At 31.8% G+C, this 23,009-nt stretch overlaps 1 protein-coding gene across 1 annotated transcript in view; it reads left to right on the forward strand.

Moving 5' to 3' along the window:
- LOC106870179 (carbonic anhydrase-related protein 10) overlaps positions 1-23,009 on the forward strand; it is a 1,185,504-nt gene that overhangs the window by 619,592 nt on the left and 542,903 nt on the right. Inside the window, exon 3 of the mRNA XM_089355291.1 lies at positions 425-472. Within this exon, the coding sequence (XP_089211417.1) occupies positions 425-472 (48 nt within the window). The remainder of the gene's footprint in view (positions 1-424; positions 473-23,009) is intronic.

Below are 23,009 nucleotides of genomic sequence, written 5' to 3' on the forward strand. Positions count from 1 at the left end.
ATTTGCTATATACCTAACGATCACTGTGAAAGTGACTGTTCTTTTCCAGTAAGCTACCAGGTGTAAACCATTGGTTTATTAGCCATTATATATATATATATATATATATATATATATATATATACGCACACACACACAGATTATGAAAGAAAGTGGACAGCATCCTTTGCTAACGAGATAAATATCAATTTATTTTCTTAAATGAATTTTGTGTGCATATTTGTCTGTTCTTCTTCTGCTATTGCGGCATATATGCAAATGTATGTATGCATGTATAATGCCAAAATCATACTGTTATTCTATTCCTCAGTACGTCTTGCAAACTAGATGCCAGGAATCTGGCAAGATTGTAAAATGTTGTTAATATTCGGATTTATTTCGGCAAAATATATCTTATATTTCCTTTTCTTCTTTATTCATATAGCTGAAGGCTCCATGTGGACGGGATGGTGGACATATGAAGGCATTTCAGGTAAAGTAATTTTCTTTTCTATTAGATTTTCATGTTCGTTTTGTGTACTTCAATAAAACCAGCGTTGTGATAAAACATTGGTATTTACCTTAACTTAGTATCTTTTGTTTATTCTCATAACGTTATTTTTGTGGAAATAGAATAACTTCCAGTGAAATATTTTTTTATAAGATAAACAGTATTAGAAGTATGTGCAAAATTCTATTCCAAATTCTATCACTCCGATGAAACAATTGACCAAACCATTGACGGTTGGATAATTTACCAAATATGCCTCTCTTGGTTTTTGATAAAATGTAACTTAATGACTCATTAACCAGATTCAGTTAGGGGTTCAAAATCAGAGTTGTATTGAGCGCCCCACAATTTGCCACATGGCATTAGAAATGTCGATAAAATGTCGATAAAAATAACAAACACGTTTGCACTTCGTGCTTTGTACTTTATCTCCGCCGCACAAAAAATTATATATGTGTCTTGAAATTATGTAGAATAGTAGTTCAGATACATTATTGTTTGATGCGCACAACATGGATTAATAGTTAAAAGGAAAGAGAATGCTTCTCAACTTCAAAATTCTAGGTACCTTTCGAATCATGAAAAGAGAGTAAATTTATGCAATGCATCTCGTATCTCCGGCTTCTGTTGATAAGTATTTCACATTAAATAATGAAGTTGATTTATACTAATTATCAGAAATTTTCCTTTACACAGATACATTAACACAGATGCATCTATAAAGAAACATAACTACATGCAGCGATACATATATACATAGATAAGAGATATAAATACAGACATCTATGCATACATACACGCATACATACATACATACATACATACATACATACATACATATATACACATACATGCATACATGTGTGTGTGTGTGTGTGCGTGTGTGTGTGTGCGCGCGCGTGTGTGTGTGTGTGTGTGTGTGTGTGCGCGTGTGTGTGTGTGTGTGTACATAGTATTTTGTTAACGCCGAAACGACATTCACTCAGTTTCAAGAAACTGATATTTCAGATTCAGTAAAATGCTATTTTACAATACTTCGCTATTCCAGTCCAAATTTTCCATATGTGATCCTATACATACATACATACATACATACATATATACATACATGCATGCATTCATCCATACATACATACATACATATATACATACATACATACATATAATTTAACTAAAATGAGCGAAGAGAAATAACTCAGTGTGACAAATGGCATATATTTGAATACTAAAGACAAATATAGGGATATCAAATACAACATAATTTCTTGATTTATTAAAATTATCTCTGCCTCTAGAGAATGTATCATAATCGCTGCTTGTAGCTGGAATGATGTTTAATTGGAAGTCTTAAAGGGAAGAAGTTCCTATGATATCGATTAATCTTAAGTATAGATGACCGTATGGTCCGCATTTAATGCAAATTACAAGTCCCCAGTGGTTCTGGTGAATGGATATGTGAGGAATTGTTAGTTCCCATAAATATAAAGGAAACGTTATGGTAACATTGTTGGAAACAGGCAAAATATCCAGATTGAACATGCATCTGTAAATGGTGGGTGGAAGCAACGGATCACTAAGTTACGCCAATTCTCGATACGTTTAAATGAGGAGGGGTGAGCGCAGAAGTGGTGGATGGTGATGGGTTCATATTGGAGAGAAAAGAAACGAGGAAACGATTAAGTTTGTGAATGAAGAGGGTTATATACTGATGAGGTGTAAAGTGCAGATAGCGTAAAAAATGTGAAGTACCTGGAGTCGCTGAAAGTACAGAATATAGATTTGGAAAGCTTGTGTAGATGGTGAAATGAATGAACTGACGAAAATAATGGGGGAAACAGGTTCGATGGAGGAGACCAGCGTAGTGTGGTGGATGTACAGACAGAAACCATTTGCAATAATGCTGTGGAGCAATGGTTAAAGAAGATTGGGTATACAGAGTACGATGTGTGAATATAAGTTTGGAGACACCAATCGACATATGAATGATAAAGGTATCAGAAAAAGTTTTATTTTCAACTAGTGGTTAACTCACATATCCTTAAAACTCACAGCCTATTCTTTTCTTTTTATAGCAAATATACTCTTTACTCTTTACTCTTTTACTTGTTTCAGTCTTTTGACTGTGGCCATGCTGGAGCACCGCCTTTAGTCGAGCAACTTGACCCCAGGTCTTATTCTTTGGAAGCCTAGTACTTATTCTATCGGTCTCTTTTGCCGAACCGCTAAGTTACGGGGACATAAACACACCAGCATCGGTTGTCAAGCGATGTTGGGGGGGGACAAACACATACACACATACATATATATATATATATATATATACATACATATATACGACGGGCTTCTTTCAGTTTCCGTCTACCAAATCCATTCACAAGGCTTTGGTCGGCCCGAAGCTATAGTAGAAAACACTTGCCGAAGATGCCACGCAGTGGGACTGAACCTGGAACCATGTGGTTGGTAAGCAAGCTACTTACCACACAGCCACTCCTACGCCTATATATTCACCAGAAAACTAAATTTTAGTAATACGTCACATATCATCATTCATTACACGACATATAAATATTATATGCTCGCACGAATCAGCTTACAGGCACTCACATAGCAACATATATCTCGCACATGACCAGATACATATATGTATGCACAGAATATTCACACAGAAACATAGCTTCAGGGACGCATGCAATTATAACTCGTTCCATTTCCTCGGGCTTTTTACATCACTTAGGTTACAACCAAAAGAGTTTTACTAGAACGAATCAAGTCGAAATGTTGTACATAGGTGTTACACAGATGATAACCAAGCAATTTCCCAATTTCAACACCTTGCTCTCATTTGTTATTTACGGATACCATAGTACACCAAATGCAACATGGATTTCTGAAAGCCATAAAGCAGTCGTTCAGGAGGAGGAAAGATTAATAGCTATGCAGATCTCATAGTTAAGATACTTCCACTTAAAAACAATCCTATCGTACATATTTTCTGTTTCAGAATCTATTTCAAAGCATATCTTTTCGTTCCTTCTTTTTTTTATATTGCCTTCTGTCCCTTTCTTTGCTTTAGTCTTTTAAGAACACTGTAATAAGTTGGAACATATTCGTTGCATGCATTCAAATGTGAAACTTATATATATTTCTATATTGTGTCTGTGTTTTTGTAGATGTATACATCTATGTGTATGTATATATGTATATTCTATACGTACGTACATATATATGTGTATATTATGTATGCGTATACATGATTATATATGTGTGTATATATTTGTATGTATATATATACGTGCATATATGCATATATATATATATGTATGTACATATATGCATCTATGTATATATATATATATATGCCTATATACATATATGCATAGATAAATTTATATACATACATGTATATATATGTATATATGTATGTATGTATGTATGTATGTATGTATATGTATATTTATGTATATATGTGCATGTATAGGATGTATGAGTTTTAATACTTAAGTACTTTTGATAATGATTAATTACAATAGGAACTAGTAATATTATTTGACATAATTCTTTCAAGCTCTAAGAGAATATCATTTGATATTGGAAGCAGTGATCATTGTAAATGCCTTTATCTTGCTTCATTAGGATGTTCGAGGACGCTTGCAAAATTAATCTATTGGTATTATTTCTATTGTCATTTGAAACTCCTGTTAATATTTTCACAAAAAAATATTCGTACAAATATCATTTACGTTTATGTTAAGAGTAGTATATTATTTGAATATTCTCCCCACCCTGATACAATTTAACGTGCGTTTGGTTGAAGTATATAAACTCTCTCAATAGTTATAATTGCATGAAAGGCTTATATCCCTTCGAATTATAAATTAATATATTACAATACAATTATATATTTACACATCAAGGTAAAGTAGCTGTTTATGGAGTGTATATATGATCTACGATGGAAAGGACGTTGTTTGATTTCACATAAAATCTTTTAATTATCTAAATTGATAAACCATTGTAAACATTGTTTGGTTATTAACATTCCCTATGAACGGAACAAAAAAAAAAACATTTGTTGAAGGGTCTAAATTGATAATGTTTCAAAATAATTGTTGGATTGTTTGCTTGAATTAGAAATACTTATTACACTTCGAGATCAGTAGCAATAATCTTTCTTGCCTACTTCTTTTTGCCTTTCAATATACACAAAAAATTAGTTTTCACCACAATACTGGCCTTAATTTCATATTCAGATACAAACGTATAAACTTTTCAGAACACAAGTTGTTTATATACACGAATATATTCATCTCCCTTCCTTACATTCTTTCATTCATTCATTCTTTCTTTCTTTCTTTCTCACTCACTGTGTCTGTCTCTCTCTCTAATTACCTACCCATCTACTTACCTACGTACATAAATACCTACCTACCGATGTATCTATCTATCCATCTACACGCACACGCACACACACGCGCATATATATATATATATATATATATATATATATATATATATATATATATACGCATATATATATACATGCACACATATATATACATACACACACATATATATATATATATATATATATACACGCATATATATATATATATATATACATGCACACACATATATACATACACACACACACACACACACACACACACACACACACACACACACACACATATATATATATATATATATATATATATATATATACATTCTATATACTTCTACATTCAACACTGGCTAATTCTAAAAGGCAGCCGAGTTCGAAAGCCTTAGGGAGTTATCATGCTAGCACTCCCAAAATGTGTTTAAGATAATATCGTCTCGGTGACACAAGCTAAACGAATGAAAGATAAGGAGGAGGCTTGCGTTCACAGATACGTCATAAGCCTAATTAGTCATGTGACAAAGATTATTTTGAGAGTGGAGTTGAGTCGAGTGAAAGGTACTATTAAGAGAAACCTATCAGATGAACAGTTCGGCTATGGAATAGGAAAGGTGATGAGAAATGCAATTGTGTGCTTGAGGACGTTGTTGAAAGAGTGTATAGAGAATCAAAAAGACTTGTACATCTGTTTTATTGATTACGTGATGGCATTTGACTGTGTCAAGCATGAAGAGTTGGTGAGAATGCTGGAAGAACTCGAGATTGATGAGAAAGATCTAAGAAGGATTCGAAATTCGTATTGGGACCAGACAGCAGCCATCAGAGTGCATGGAGAATTGGGTGACTGAATTGACATCCAAAAAGGCGTCCGGCAGGGTTGTATTTTGTCACCTGATTTATTCAACCTATATAGTGAGAAGGCTCTAAGCAAAATCAAGACAATTGCAGGGTTACAACTGGGGGAAAGGAATTATTACAATCTGAGGTACGCAGACGAAACGGCTTTGTTTGCGGACACAGAAGAGAAACTTCAAGGATTGGTTAATATTGTGACTGAGGAGAATGGAAAGCTTGGACTGACGATTAACTGTCAGAAAACCTCAATGGTTTGTACCAAGAAAGCACAGGTACCCGCATGTCGCTTGTCGGCAAATGGAACTAGGATTGAAGGGAAGGACAGTTTCATATATCCGGGAAGTTGGATAACATCAAATGGAAGGTCAGATAAAGACATCAAGTGCAGAATTGGATTAGCAAGGACGAATTTTATGGATATGAAGAGCATGTTTTGTGCAAAGAAAATCGGAATGCAAGTCAAGAAAAGAGTATTGAATTGCTACATCTGGTCGGTGCTAATATATGGATGTGAATCTTAGACGATGAGCAAAATCATGGAGAAGTGACTCAAACATTCAGAAATGTGGTTTTATAGAAAATGCTTAGAGTCTCGAGAGTATAGAGGATGACGAATGAGGAAGTGTTGAAGAAGATGAAAGTGAAGAGACAGTTGATGGATACTATCAGAGAGGGACAGTGGAGATTGTTGGTCATTTTCTCAGAGAGAATGACGGAATGGAGCGTTACATGATGGAGACTGAGCTCGTGGGAAGAAGAGAGAGGGGAATGCAGAGAATGATATTCTACTGGATGAAGAAAAGAATGAACGTTCAGAGCAAAAAAGTTCAGGGTAGTGTTGCGAGAGAGAGAGAAACAAATGGAGGAACAAGCCATGATTCGTCAATCGCATGAATATGCCACGGTACAAGAGAGATGGTGATCATGCATCTCTATGGAAGTTTTTGTCATTATTGGCTTCTGGAAGATGGACTAGAGTACTGCATTTAGTCTCTAACTCCACATGCAGGTCTTGTTTTTCGCTCTATAACAGAAACAAACTAATGGTCTTATAAGGTAATGTTCGGGAAATGCTGTTTTCGGAGATGCAGTTACCTATAAAAACTGTGCAGAAACTTACAATAATAGATATCTGACGAAAAAACTCCCAGAACTATGCAACCTATTTGACCTAATAATAGGTCTCATGAACAGGTAAGTCATAAGTAAAAGTACTTCAATCTCCCTTTTCATTCATATTGAAGACAAATAACTAGAATCATAACTTTCAAAGTCTTGGATCCACTACTGTTTGACAACCAAATGATATATGCAGAACACAAGAAGCATATCAGTAAAGCAGCGAATTTTCTCTTAAGATTTACAAAGAATGTATGGGAGAATAAAAATGTCGGAACTTCTACTACAAAGTTGAAGGTGTAAAAGATGTATGTTCTTAGTACACTTCTTTATGACAGCTTGTCACCGAACAACGTACATGATACAGAACATAAACTTTACATGTTTCATATGAGGCGTATGCACAGAGTTCTTGAGAACAGCTAGCAGAACAGTGTTTGAAGCACTGACGTATCTGCACTGGAATGTTACTCATGTTCACTTGACGGCGACAAGTACTTGATGACTGGGATAAGTTCGTTTTATAGATAATGATATTATTACATGAAAAAAAATTCATATCTACTAAGCTACTGAACTGCAATCTGAATTGAGAGACAAGCGTCTCTCTCACGTACCTATACAAGGATGCGTGAAAGCATGACATAGAAGTAATCAACAACAAAACTCACTCGAGGGAAACAGTCGCAGAACAAACAAAACATTTAATAGATCAATAAAATTCACAGGCATTAAAAAGTGGAGAACAAACCTTTCATAAAACCTGGTGAACAAAAGCTTACATTGCAAGCTACCCACATGATACATAATACTCGATGTACATTTTAACAAACTACATAACTGATTCCTCTTTATGTCTTAATGGATAACTTCGCGATATATTTTCCCTATTTTCCTGCATTATACAAGTGATTCGTCACTTTGAATGCTCAAACTCTCCACAGACTCTCGTTCGGATTTGAAACACGCCTGCCATTCACAAAACGTTGATCGACTAAAGAACGTTCGCTAAAATCCGAATGCAATATTTCGATGATCTCGGCAACAGATCTGCAGTACCTCATGCATAATTTGCCTTAGCTCATTATTCGAATTCATTGGCCATCTCAAAAGTTGTAGAGTTGTTCTCACACAATGTTACAAAATCTCAGTAGATAACTGAATAAGAATACATATTAATTATGAACCTTAATTTTTTTTTATTGACTGCTAATGATAGAATTGTAAGAATGCTGTCCATAGACATTTTGATAGTGCATGTACTCAAACCTTTTTGATAAAATCTCTGTTTGTATACCTTGAGTATACTGTCTTGTATGTATGAAATGATTGTTGCTAATTTGTAATATGCTAATTTATTCGAAGCGTATTGATGACCGAAATGTCTTTTCAGAATGATGTATTTCATTTGATATAATATCACTAAGGTGACATTAAATATGTATCTAAGCCACACTCGTGAATTTTTTACGAAATTCGTGCAGAGATGTGCTCAATGCTTTAAGTATTTATTCTATTTTGTTAATAAGGAGCGCATAGCAATTCCTAATGATATGCAACTGGATAATCTATTTTGAGAATCTTCAATATGACTAAAAGCTATAATACTTAAAATAAATTATGAGGTTTATACTTTAACATGGTGCAAAGCATATTCTTTTAGAAATTAATTTTAGACCTGGTTTCTGGAAGCAATTACAAACTCGATTCTTTGCATGAATACGAAACGCCTATGCGTGATATATTTTGAATGAAATACATTTTCACTTTAATCGAACTTTATTAAGTTATATCGCAATACAAACGCATGCTTTTCTGAATTTCGTAGTGAAAATAATTTATTCTTAGTAGAAAATCATTAAAATATGTTTGTAATTAAAACGCTTACCTTCTGCTGATGTATAGCACCGTTCAGTCTAATATGCATTATGTGGTGAGTCAAAAATAGTTTTATTGAAATGAAATTATATACGTAGAGTGAAGAATAATTTTTAGGCTTAATTGCAGTTATTATTGAGAACAGAAAAGAAATAAACATAGTAATTTAAATTAAGAGATAAACGTAGATAAGCAATGAAAATGAGTCGGTTTTGATTTTGTTACACTTCAGGGAATTAGGATCAATCAAATAAATACATAGTTGCCGAATGACTTTTCGAAGTTAGAGTTCCTTTGCACCAAGCATGGATACTTTTAACAAGAAAATATTATAGCTACTGCAGTTTAATACAGTTAATGTAGGAAACAAAAATAATCTTTCATCAATTTAATTTAACTCTATAAAGGGAAAGTAAATGATGCTGAGATTTAACGTGACTAACATTTTAATGTAGATATGTAGTAGAAGGTGATATATACAGCCAAAATGTTTCCGTTGTTTATGTATAATAAGACGTTTCTCGTTAAATGTTTTGAAAACATATTCGAAATGTATTGAGTCTTGCTATACCTGACTGAATGTTTTTGTTCATCTTCGATTTTTGGTATAATAAGTCTGTAAAGATAGTAAATTCATAATTTCTGTACCACAAACTAAATTAAGAATTATCTTTGCCTTATTTTAATTGTCAACACACTCCGATAATCGTATTTCTATAAAGAATAAGCCGACTCCCTATTCATATAGTCTCGAAAAATAAAATGCAATGGTGACGTCAGTACAGTTGGAGTTCATTATAACATCGTTAGATAAATTTGTGTAAACATATTTAATGTGGTAGCGCTGTTGAAAGTTTCAAAGGTGAAAAAGTTATATTTCGGTTCGTTCACGACTGTGGCGTGACAGATTAAGTAACAAATAATATATCTAAGGAGGATATGGATGTAGTTCAGCACATGATAGTCCATATCAAGGAATCAAATAAAAGTTTACTTTATCTTTCAACAGAGTGGAACTTGTGGAACATTCGAAAGTGCCGGATTGTAATTGGTGAGCTCATCAAAAGATAGTTAAAGTATGTTGTTTGCAGGTGTTTGAAATACATTTACAGAAATTCAAATCATGTTTAATCTATAACTTCACTCTTTATGCATCTTTATTATGCATTTGCATGTGTTTATGTACATGCAGCATAAGATTTTTATATGAAGCCGAATGAAAATAAGTCATAAAACTGTAAACCAGAAATGTATTAAAGCCCACGCTTCATTTCCTTCATATGCCAACTCCTATTTTTGGTGTATATGTATAATGAACTTCAAGGGAAGCAAGTTTGCATAAAATATCTGATAATATCTTATACTCCAGTTCTGAATAACCTGATGAATACTTTCCTATTTCGCTTAGATGATAAAACGCACTCAGTTTGGTTAACCCATTGCTCTCCATTGATTTTACTGAATTGAGTCAGATCAAGATTAGCGTTATGTTTAACTGAATATAGCGAAATATATATATTTATTTTCTAAATTTTTCCATCCTATTTTCCACTTATCAACGTGTATGATAAGTTTTGCTGAGAAATGAATGCAGATTTCAATGCCATGTTGGTATTTTGATAAGTTAGTTATACTACGAAATATAATTATCTGGTCAAATAAATATATATACTTTTATTTCCCTGCATATAGCTAGCCGTTTCTTTTCACTTTTAAAAATATGTAATTCAAACTAATATTTTTAAAGTTTATTAGTTCTTGATGTGGAAGACAATTAATCTGTGATGAATACTATGTAAATAACTTTATTTTCTTAAACAATTACTGTGTTTTTGAAATGTGAAATCTGTTTAATACTTCTTTTCAATGTACGTTTATTCTGATAGATCTTGTAATAGGAATCACCAACAACCGATAATAAAGAAAATTTAATTTATTTCTGGGGCGGAGGCGGTAGAAGTGTATCATTTTATTAATTATTCGTCAAATTGTATTTCTAGTTATCAACTTCAAGTAATCGACAACTGATCACGATTTCCTCAAATCAGACATTTTACTTTTAAGTTGAAATTTAACGCGCAGCTGATCTATAAACCTGAACTATCTGGCTGAAATTCAGTTTAAAGATAAATAAATAAAAGAAATATTTTAAAATTTTAAGAAGTTATACAATATTTTATTTTTTATGTTTTTTAACATTTAGAATTCCATTTTGCTCACGAAACTAAGATACTTTTCACTTCATTGCATCTGAAGATATTAACTGTACAACTATATTAATTTGAATTAAGATAATTGATTCAGAAATAGTAAAAATTAACGGTTGAACTATTCCTTTATCTTTCTTTTTGAAGTGACGACACTTGTACCAATTCATTACAATTTCTTTTTGTATTCTCAATATGGATAGTATGGCAAAATACCAACATATTACAATTAGCAATGCAAAATGAATGTGCCTCTATAAAACAATTCCAGTCTGGCTTGTATCCCCACTGTGAACTTGCCTTTTTTTTTCTTGTTACTGTAATTATATGCAAAAGAATTAGAAAACTTTATGTAGCGGTTGACCTGCGGGAGTTAGTAACGAAATTCCTGCAAATAAGCTTTTCAAGTAAAGAACGGATGAAACATACTGGAAATATAGTTGTACATGTCAAAAACAGCAGCTACAATTGTAACACTTCTGATCATGATTTTACTAAATTTCGGTTTATTTAGGGCCGAAGAACAACAACAGTACATTCTAATAACATACTCTTCAAATGTTATGCTAAAATATTTGTATTATTTATCTTATACTATTTGACATTTATTGGAATATACAGCCATTCTTCCTCCATTATCAATCTTAATATGTCCTTTAGCGTTAAAACAACAATTACGTAGTTTAAAGGTGGACAGTTATTCCCAACAATGTATTAGTTGAAAGTCAGATATCTTGGGAATGCAGTACATATATACATATAAGCACGTTTTTAATAGAAATATTGAGATATCAAAGGGGTTCAGCTGGAGTTTAAGTGTATCACACTTATTGACCAATCGATTTCACACGGTGAGCACATAACTATAATATTCGACTAATATTTATGATACACGATTAATTTACTAACACCTAAAATTGAGAAGCTGTTATATTAATTTTTACAATGGATCTTTTATCGTAAATTTAATATTTATCAGTAATAAACGAATGATATTAAAACACCTTAATTTAATTTCAGAGCAATAAACACAGCTTTCAGTACTCATTAAAGTAACATTAGTATATAAAAAAAAAGTTTTCACTTCAATTATACAGATGAAAGGTTTGACACTTCTTTGTCTTTTAATGCAGAAAGTCTGTACATACATTCGATGGTAGTATATAAAACATTATTGTTAACCACGCTTTACTTGCCCAATTCGTGTTCCGGTCTTTGCTTTTTGGTTACATAAAAACAAAAATTAAAGGCAATTTTATGATAATTGCAGCTTAAAATATTCTGTTCATTAGCACATTTTATTTTTTGTGACAATATAAACGTCTGTCAAGTTTGGGGATATTTTTATTATATTATTCTATATCATCATTGTTTGAAATGAATCTAATATCAAACAAATAAAACAACGCTATAAAATATTGTTAATTTGTAAAGTAACCCCAAATATAGGTTTTCAATTTTTACTGGTACAGGAAATATAATCACACATCTTTTAATAGTCTTAAATTTTGTGTAGATACTCGTTATTATTTCTATTAAGTTATCTCTATTATATTCAATTATTCATTTTTGAACTATACATCCTATATTGTGTCTTAATATCTGTTCTGTAATTCATTGATATTTGTGGACTTTCAACGCAAGACAAAAATGAAAACAAGACAGTTTTCGTATATATATAAATATATATATATATATATATATATATATATATATATATATATATATATATATATATATATATATATATATATATATATATATATATATATATATATATATATATATATATATATATATATATATATATATATATATATATATATATATATATATATATATATATATATATATAACATACAAAAATAAGAGGAATGACGAGCAAATGTGGATCCCTATATGCTAGAAATAGATGCCGAATCATCTAATCACGAAAGAAATATGTTCTCAGTAAAACATTTAGCGACACAACAGACTGTAAACGGGCAAGACAAATGAAAAAAATACTAAATTAAAAAACGATTAACCTACGTACCGTGGTTTCACCTGTTAAAATTTACATAAGTAAATATCTGCAGGATCGTCAGCATAAGTCTGTCGATATGAGAATATAACTTCCAGAACTAGACACAAGATGTCCATCTATAAAGGAACACGTGTAGAGTCCTGCAAATTACATTCAGTGTATCCTTTCAAATGTCTTCAATCTGGCGCGCTAAGTCCGGAAATAATTCTGCAGTTAATAAACTCTTGCAGCTAAATTTACCGGTATGAGAACATCAATTATTTAAAATTAATTAATGAGGGTAGAAATTGAAATTCATCAATTAAAACCAGTAGTCTAGCATATTAAAAAGATCTGCGGATTAAAATTATATTACATACAAAAATAAGAGGAATGACCAAGACATTTGAAAGGATACACTGAATGTAATTTGCAGAACTCTACACGTGTTCCTTTATAGATGGACATCTTGTGTCTAGTTCTGGAAGTTATATTCTCATATAGACAGACTTACACTGACGATCCTGCAGATATTTACTTATGTAAATTTTAACAGGTGAGACCATGGTACGTAGGTTAATCGTTTTTTAATTTAGTATTTTTTTCATTTGTCTTGCCCGTTTGCAGTCTGTTGTGTCGCTAAATGTTTTACTGAGAACATATTTCTTTCGTGATTAGATGATTCGGCATCTATTTCTAGCATATAGGGATCCACATTTGCTGGTCATTCCTTTTATTTTTGTATGTAATATAATTTTAATCCTCGGATCTTTTTAATATGCTAGACCACTGGTTTTAATTGATTAATTTCAATTTCTACCCTCATTAATTAATTTATATATATATATATATATATATATATATATATATATATATATATATATATATATATATATATATATAGGAATGCACACACTTGGACACATCCAAACTCCTGTCTCTGGCATTTACCTGCTTCTTATCAACTAGGCGATTGGATAAAGGTTTATCAAATCTCGGTTTGTCCCCAAGTCATATTCTGTTGACCCTACAGTTTACCTCGTACTTAGTTCTTGATGACTTCTTTATTGCTCACTCACGCAACCCATTGTTATGGAATTATAGACTTCATATCGCCATATACTTCGCTTTTCTGACCTAGTATGACATAATAATAGCGAATTAATGCGTCAAACAACGTAAGTTTACATTATATTCTGTCTTAAAATATTGAGTGCAAAACAAGTGAAAGGTGGGTTTGAACACAAAAAGTTTCGAATTATTTTCATTTGCTGATTTCCTTTTTTTAACGATTAGGTATTTCTAAAACAAATATAATATAATATAATATAATATGATATAATATAATATAATATGATATAATGTAATATAATACAGTATAATATAGCATAATGTGCGCATATTTATGTTGGTATGTATAGAAATGAGTGCGTCTATATTAATAGTCTGGCACAAGATCACTTAACGGAAGAAGCAACTATCGTATATAATATGTACGTGTATGACGTTTTGAAATAATCATTTAATATTTTGTTGTGTCATATGAAGATAATCATAAGCTAAATAAAAGCAATTTTAAAACGTTCTGAATTCATTCGAACGTAATAGAAGAGTATTCTGTAGATGAGTATTATCTAAGACTTCATGGCGACGCATTGCGTCTTCGTCTGGAGATTTTGTTTAACTATATTTATTTTAGATTTACTTCTACAGAAATAATATTTCGGTTTCAAATTGACCAATTAACTTATTTGCATTTAATTTTTCCCCGTTTGGAGGCAATCTGTTGTACTTCGACGAAAACATTTCATTGAAAAAAAATAAGTATTGTTGATTCAGTGAGTCTATAATGCCAGTATGGGATGGAAACGAAGCTAATCCTGATATCTGTCTATTATTTTATTGTTTCCAATTTCATGTTATGTTTTTTCCGTTTTAAATGATATCCAAAATGGTCGATCTTAAAAAGGAAGGACTGCATTACTATACGGAAATCACGCTAACAACGTACAACAATATTAAAAACAAAACTATTTAAAATAGTCCTTGGAGACAAGTTAATGAAACAAGTAAATATAACCGAAAACAAGATATGGCATTTTTGAAAGCCCTCATGATTATCGAATAATGTTTCTTTTATGAGTAAAACGACCAATATGAAATGTGTTGAGTAGATCACTGTGAATTGTTTATGATATCGATTATTTCAAAGTAAAATATGTTTGTTATGTATTTTACAAAATTTTAAAAAAGGGATTTTTCAACGTAGGCCTCTGACAAGTATATTGGCCTGCAGATTGGGAAAGAAAATTTATAACACGTTATGTCATCTCAGTGCATTTTGATGTATCTCTTTCTAACACTTAGTAAACATTTTGCCTACACTTCAAAGCCCTTTCGTTCTTAGCATTTTAAAACTTATTTATGCTAGCAACACTCAAGATTTTACTACATATAAATACACAGCTAATGTATTTATCCTCTCTTCACTGGTTCATTACTTCTCAAATAAACCTTCCTCTACACCTGCACATCTTCTATTGCTGAATGCTGCGAAAACTCCTTACAATCTGGCTTTATCTTCATTCGACAGCTAGAATAAATAGATAACTTCAAAACAATAGAATAATCATTATATTTCATATCAATATCAACAGTATAGAACATTAGACTCTTTACATAATTTAGATCACGGAGTTTCTATTCCAATTGATGCAAACGCCGAAATTTCAATAAAAATAATTTTAAAATTCAATGCTAAACTTTAATTTGACACCTTATACGTTCTTAAAAATCAAATCAGAATATATATGCTTTGTAGGTTACTGATTGTATATGCATTTTGTAGACATCAACTCAGAGATAACAAGCAAGATAACGCTTATTAATATACTATAACCTGTATTTGCAGAAATTTGTAGTCAATAACTTAAATATTTTCCGAGTATTGTTTTTAACATTATTCTGCGTCAGTGCGTTCTTGTATTTATACATTCTTGAATTATTCAAGACATTATTTTTCAGTCCTGTACAAAGTACTCTTGGAAAATAATGAAGTTGTATATTCGTACATCTCTCTGCGTAAATAATAAGGTGGAAATTGAAAATTAGACATCTCAAAAAAATATGAAGCAAAACAAAGCAAAGTGACATCTGATTTCATACTCAGAACGATATACATGTTATAGATTGTAGAAAGGATGATGAAATCTATAAACAATTAAGTACATGAAACAATAAATATCATAAATGTCATATGTAGTTTTCTTTATGTGCTTATATTAATTTACGCACACGCACGCGATACACATGTTGATACACACACACACACACACACACAGGCACGCACGCACACACACACACATTCATATCGATATATTCATAGATATGAGTATGTGCACGCCTTTCCTATGTGTGTGTGCATATGTGCGTATGTTTTAATATTAAAATAACGTACTAAATGACTCTTCGAGTTGGATGCCACCATTCAGGTTTCCTAATCTTGAGAAAACAAACTGTTCATGTAATCTTACTCTAATCAATGTCTGTTACACACAAGCGCACAGACTCATGCAAATAAATCCACACGATTATATACATGCATAGATACAAATAGTTACTTAAATATTTGCGGGAGTTTGAGGAAATGAATCTTCAATGTAAGAACACAAAAACAAACGAGGAGATTTTATTACTTTTGTAATCTATAAGTTTGTAAAGCATTACGCCAATAATTCGAGGACCGGCCGTTATAGTTACAGATCTAAAATTGATGTCTCTTATTGATTAAGTAGTTAAATTGCCTAATGTAATGCTGAGCACGTAATATGTATATATAGCTCAGAAATACATACAATTACTGTTTTTATTTTAAGACAAGTTGTTATACAAGTGACATAGTGTAAGAAGAAATATGCTCAGAGTAAACGAGTATCGATTACGGTCACCGAATGCAAATTAGAAAACTAAATTTAATGCGTATTTCAATTAAATGTCTGTTGTTTGTGCTAATATGACAAAATTGACTGAGGAACTAAATATGCTTAGATCATTTTTCCAAATTATAATCCAAACTTGTTACTTTATGGAAAGGACAGTCTTATTATAGAAGTTGATATGTCTCTCAAAATAAAACATGTTTTCATATGCAAATTTCCAAAGTTCATTATTTATATTTTGGCGGATATTTGTCCTCATCTTGTTTGTTGTTAACACAGCGTTTCGGCTGATATACGCTCCAGCCTTCATCAGGTGCCTTGGAGAAATTTCGAACCTGATGAAAGCTGGAGGTGTATCAGCCGAAACGTTGTGTTAACAACAAACAAGATGAAGACAAATATCCGTCAAATGTAAATAAAGTACATAATTTCTTATCTCTTAAATATAGAACTGTATTTACAAAGTTGTTCAGATGTTGGACTGGTAGTGTTTTAACAAGAATACCTTTTCTTACATTATGCTTGTATACTTTGTAAATAGGTCTTCAGACATATATATTTGCAATCGACTGCCTGGCACTTTAATTCATTTTGGATGTGTAACATAAATCCATAGAAAATTTATGAACAGTTATGTCTGCATGGCCCACTTTTTCGAAACAGTAATAAATATCATACCCCAAATCTACTTTTATTGCAAAATCAAACTAGCAAAATTGCATTAATAACAGCATCGACCACGATAATAAAATGATGAGTAAGGAAAATAAAAGAAAAAAAAAACTGCCGTTATCATGCAATATAGCAATATGATAGCGAAACTTACGAACAAATAAGAAAGGGGTAAAAGATGCAAGTGACTTAAAACACAATCTAGAGCAACATTTGAGTAAACTTTCGCAGTGTAAATTACTATTGACATTTAAGATCGATGTACAACGGAAGAATGATTACAGTTCGCCCACCCTTCGAAAGATGCATCATGTAGTAAACATGTACTGAACAGTTAAATGAAGATGGATGCAACATGTGCGTACATCTGTGTAAATCTGAGTGTAAATCTGTGCCTTGGTATACAAATGTAGCTAGACCGGCCTACTTGAGCAGGAGAGAAATCATTCCTCTTATCGAAAGAATACCATATATAAGTGCAAGTCTGCAGTATTGAAGCTTACTTAGCACATGAAAAGGTAGATTCCTTGGCCGACAGTATATATATCATCCAACCGTGTGAGGATGCATGACCAAGAAATCGTTGTTTTAAATTCCTAGACCGAGTGGTGTGTTGTGATCTTGAACAAAACACTTCATCTCACGTTGCTCTGGGATCTCTTCGATACCTGACGTCTTGTACACTGTGCACTCGTTTGATGGTTAAGTCCATCATATCCAATGGTACCAAAAATTAATAGATAAGTATCAACGCAACTCCCACCTTATATGTGTGTGTGTATTTGTATGTATTATGTGTGTGTGATTGCAGGTACGCGAATAACTTTTTGAATTATTAAGATATTTATCATATCTCCCAATGCTGATTATTTTATGATATGGGAAAATGCTATTGAGAAGCGAAATAATTTTGTTTCTTCTAAGACAATCAGCCGTGTGTCGTAAAATGTTTTCATGAAGGAGCATAACCATCATGTTGGTAGCCTATCTTATAGTTTTCAGTGCTCACTGCTTCAAAACTTCAACAATGTTTAATATCTTTGTTATTAATTTCAATGCCAACTTTTACGTAGGAGATGTCAGTGAGATTAGTAAATACCAGCATATAACTAAGCTAATAAATAATCTTAAACCGGTATATGAAAGATAAATCTGAATTCAGATCATATTTAGAAGAAACTGGATACTTTAATGCATTTAAACTTGTGCGCCATTATTTTAGTCTAATCGCCAACCTATCCTAAAACAACATTAATTCCCTTGCATTACACTGATAATACTATACAGATATTTAACAAGAATGATGACAAGGGAGTCTCGATTTAGTCCGAATAGAATTTAGGTGATAAGACAATTGAAATTTGGATGATAAACAGTAAAAGAAGAGCGTTGGCAGTTATTTATTACAATATTTTCTGCCGTAAATATTTATCAATTCTTCCGCACATTTAATTTCTTCAAAAGTTTAAATTCATCAAGAATTCTACGTTAACAACTTGCCTTGGTTTGATTAAATTTACTTCAGGGTATTATCGTATATATTACATAAAATATGTTTATCCCAGAGGAAAATTAAAATTTGGTGAATATGTATAGCAAAGAGTGTACTCTCTTATCTACGTAAAATTTGTAATAATCTTAAGCTCCTGTTTAATTTTCTCATGGGTGCTTGTGGGTTCAGGTGAAAGGAATGCTATTCGATTTTAAGTATAAGAGTGTTATTCATGCATTGAGACTTTATATATATATATATATATATATATATATATATATATATATATATATGTCTTGCATTTTATTGCACAAACAGATCATAGATAAGTGTATTGGGCTCTAGGCTACGATCTATCAGATTTCTGAATGTTGCTGTGACGCTTTTAACATGGTCATCCACTGACAAACGTAAATACAAGAAAAACGTAAAAAGTAATCGTACTGAGATTTTCCTCAGAAAATATAATGACTTAGTTTTGAATTAGTAAAGAAAAAATTTTAATATCTGCGTCAGTTAATTAGTAAACATGCTCAGTTTTTATTCACCACCATTACACACACACTCACACACACACACACTCACACACACACACACTCAAACGCACACAAATTCACACATACGCACTAAAATACAGGACGCATGGAGAGGGAAAAGAAGACGTAGCTATGAGAAAACATTCAAAAGTTCCTATATTGAATAACAAAACTGTTTTAATTTCCGTTATTGTTTTTTCTACGTTTCATACATTTGCTGTGTTGGTAATGGTGACTTATTCACTTTGTGCATTTTCCCGCGTGTCCAGTAACTTTATGCATTAGAAAGTAATGCTAGAAAATTCCAGTAGATCTGTATAACCTACAGGATCTGTTAGCAGGCTTGAAAAAAATGACGACTGAAAGAAAAAATTCTCAGGCTTTTTATTTCATAACTAAAAGATTTTCGGAAAGCTTCCCAAGGATTTGTGTTAAACATAAGATTAAAATAATTCTTAAAGTTTGGGAATATATAATGATACACATACACACACACACATACACACACGCACACACACATAATAAAAAAACATAGGGAGTATTACACACGCTCCGAACCCTCAGTAACAGCTGTCAGATTTGTAACGTCTTCTCCCCTCTAACTCTTTGAGTCTACGTAATTTGAGTAAGCTTGCTCTCTCTCTCTCTCTCTCTCTCTCTCTCTCTCTCTCTCTCTCTCTCTCTCTCTCTCTCTCTCTCTCTCTCTCTGTATATATATTGTACGTTAAAGGCAAAGGCTTTATCCGTTTATTTGCATCATTTCCGCCATATCTGCTCATTTAGTTTCCTCTTTTAGCCACTCTTTTCTCTGCTGACTCTCTCTCTCTCTCTCTATATATATATATATATGTGTATATATATATATATATATATATATATATATATATATAGATAGATAGATATAGATATATATATACATACATATATATGCAAATATATATATGTGTATATATATATACATATACTTGTTCATGCACACGCACGCACTCACACACACGCACACACATACATATTGATGTGTGTATACAATTATTACTGTATAATAATGTAACATATATACTCCAATTAAAGCGGCATTATCTAAACAATTGGCAGAAAAATGATGAGCTTACCGAAGCCAGAATCAAACCCACATATTCACACTCGCACAGCTCCATACACATCCGATTGAGCCATGTTATTATTGTATAAAAGAATACTTTCGTAGTCGGCCTTTCTCGGCAACGTATCAAGCCTTCGGGTTTGATTTCATATATTATATGTATTACAAGACAGTTAAGCATCTATACATAAAATTTGACCGAAATTTATGGGTAAACGTCTTTCTCAATCGGGTATGCATGGAGCCATCTTAATGTTGATATGTGGCTTCGATTCTAGCTTGACTAAACTTATCATTTTACAGTCAATTGTTTAGATAATATCGCGTTAATCGGAGTATATATATTATTCTTATGGTATATTATTATATAGTTATTAGTATATAAAAAAAGACTTTCGTAGTCGCTCTTTCTCCGTAAATTATCAAACCTTCGGGTTTGTTTACAAATATTATATGTCTATATGCATATATACATCGTTTTTATATCTGGTTTAAATGATTTTTTTACGTGAAATGGTGTTGAAACGAATGTTGTGTCTAGGGAGTATTTGGTAGACGGAAAATAAAAAAGCCCATCGGATATATGTCATATGTATTATATTATGAAAATTCTGTTCTCCTATATCGAATGAATGAAAACGTCTATAATAAGTACTGTAGCTTCATAAGTGTTTACACTAATACTAACACAAACTAATGTATTCCAAGTATATTAATCGACATGGAGTTAAACCGGTATACGGTTGGATAAAATACATCGCATGAAAGAGTAACCTCTTTCCATTCAAAACTTCGTGAGAGCGATATAATAATTACTAAACTTCAAACAATATTCGTTCGACTAGTCTCTTCAAGGCGTTGGCCCAGCATGACCGCTCTCTAATGACTGGAACAAGTAAAAGATGATATATATATTTATACACACACACACACACACACACACACACACACACACACACACACACATATGTATATATATAACGATTTACTTTTCTTAATGAGATAAAAAAAACAAGGTTGTGTATAATATAGAACATTTATAAATAGGTCTTACAGCTATATCCAGGATATTTATTATATCCCTTCATCGGAGACGGTGTGAGAGAGGATGGTTAGTTTAGATAAGATAGGAAATAGAGAGTGAATGTAGGGATATTGTATTTGTAAATCCATTGTTTAGGCAGGGTCTAAATCACACCACTATCGCTCATAACCTATGTGTATATATATATATATATATATATATATATATATATATATATATATATATATATATACATGCATATATATACATATATATGTGTGTATGTATGTATAACATACATTCATATACACGTGTGTGAGTGTGTGTGTGGTGTTAACATGTTTGTGCATTTTAAAGTCATGGATATAATTCAGAAATGTAGCTGGATGTAAAATATAATCCCAGAATCTCCTCTTACAGATTAATTCGTATTGCGTTTTTTTTTTTTATGAGTGAATGTACAGTGAGATAGTGCTAAGCCTAAAATCCTGTTCACATTTTAACGGTATGATCTGAGTCCACAGAATCTACAGCACATTCTAGATATGCCACTAGTTATATAGTGATTTTACACAGTTTTCTGCGTGTAGTAACTCTTAATGCTATGCATGTACATACACATACATATATACATATACTCACACATACGTATATATCTATACACATTCATATACGTGTGCGTGTAACCTAAATACATATGTATTGTATTCTGAAATAATGTTTGTAAATATGTGCGGCGAAGAAATCCATTTTGCATTAGCATTTGAAAATTATTTGGTGATGAAGACGTATAAGCAGTTAGAAATAACCTAGCTGAACGGCCAAGTTGCCTCAGTAAACCTTGCGTATTATTGATGTTATGCTGCCTATTCAGTTCTTGTGTAATAGCCTCTTACTTATACACGTGATAGATAACAATTTGATACTGCTTGTAGGTTAGACATTGAATTACTCTCTTCAGAAGACAAAACATCAAAGCCTCGCTAATTCGAAAATATAACATTGAACACATCATCTGTATACTACTTGTTGAAGACTTACTAATAGTTCATATATTACTGAATTGTGTCTGTTATCTTTAAGTAAAAACGAAAGTAACTGCCTTTCATCTTCATGGCATATTTAACAAAAATAAATAAGCAAATAAATAAATAAGAAATAAAATCGATAATTCGAGCAGTTTATTTATATGTTTTTGAAAAAACTTTCATTCGTGACAATACTATTTTGAATTAAAGAGTTTATGTATTAAAAACTTGAAAAAATATATCATCTAAAGACCTTTTTGCTTT

Source organism: Octopus bimaculoides, chromosome 7 (genome assembly GCF_046866305.1).
Source record: "Octopus bimaculoides isolate indiv1 chromosome 7, ASM4686630v1, whole genome shotgun sequence".
NCBI lineage: Eukaryota > Metazoa > Mollusca > Cephalopoda > Octopoda > Octopodidae > Octopus > Octopus bimaculoides.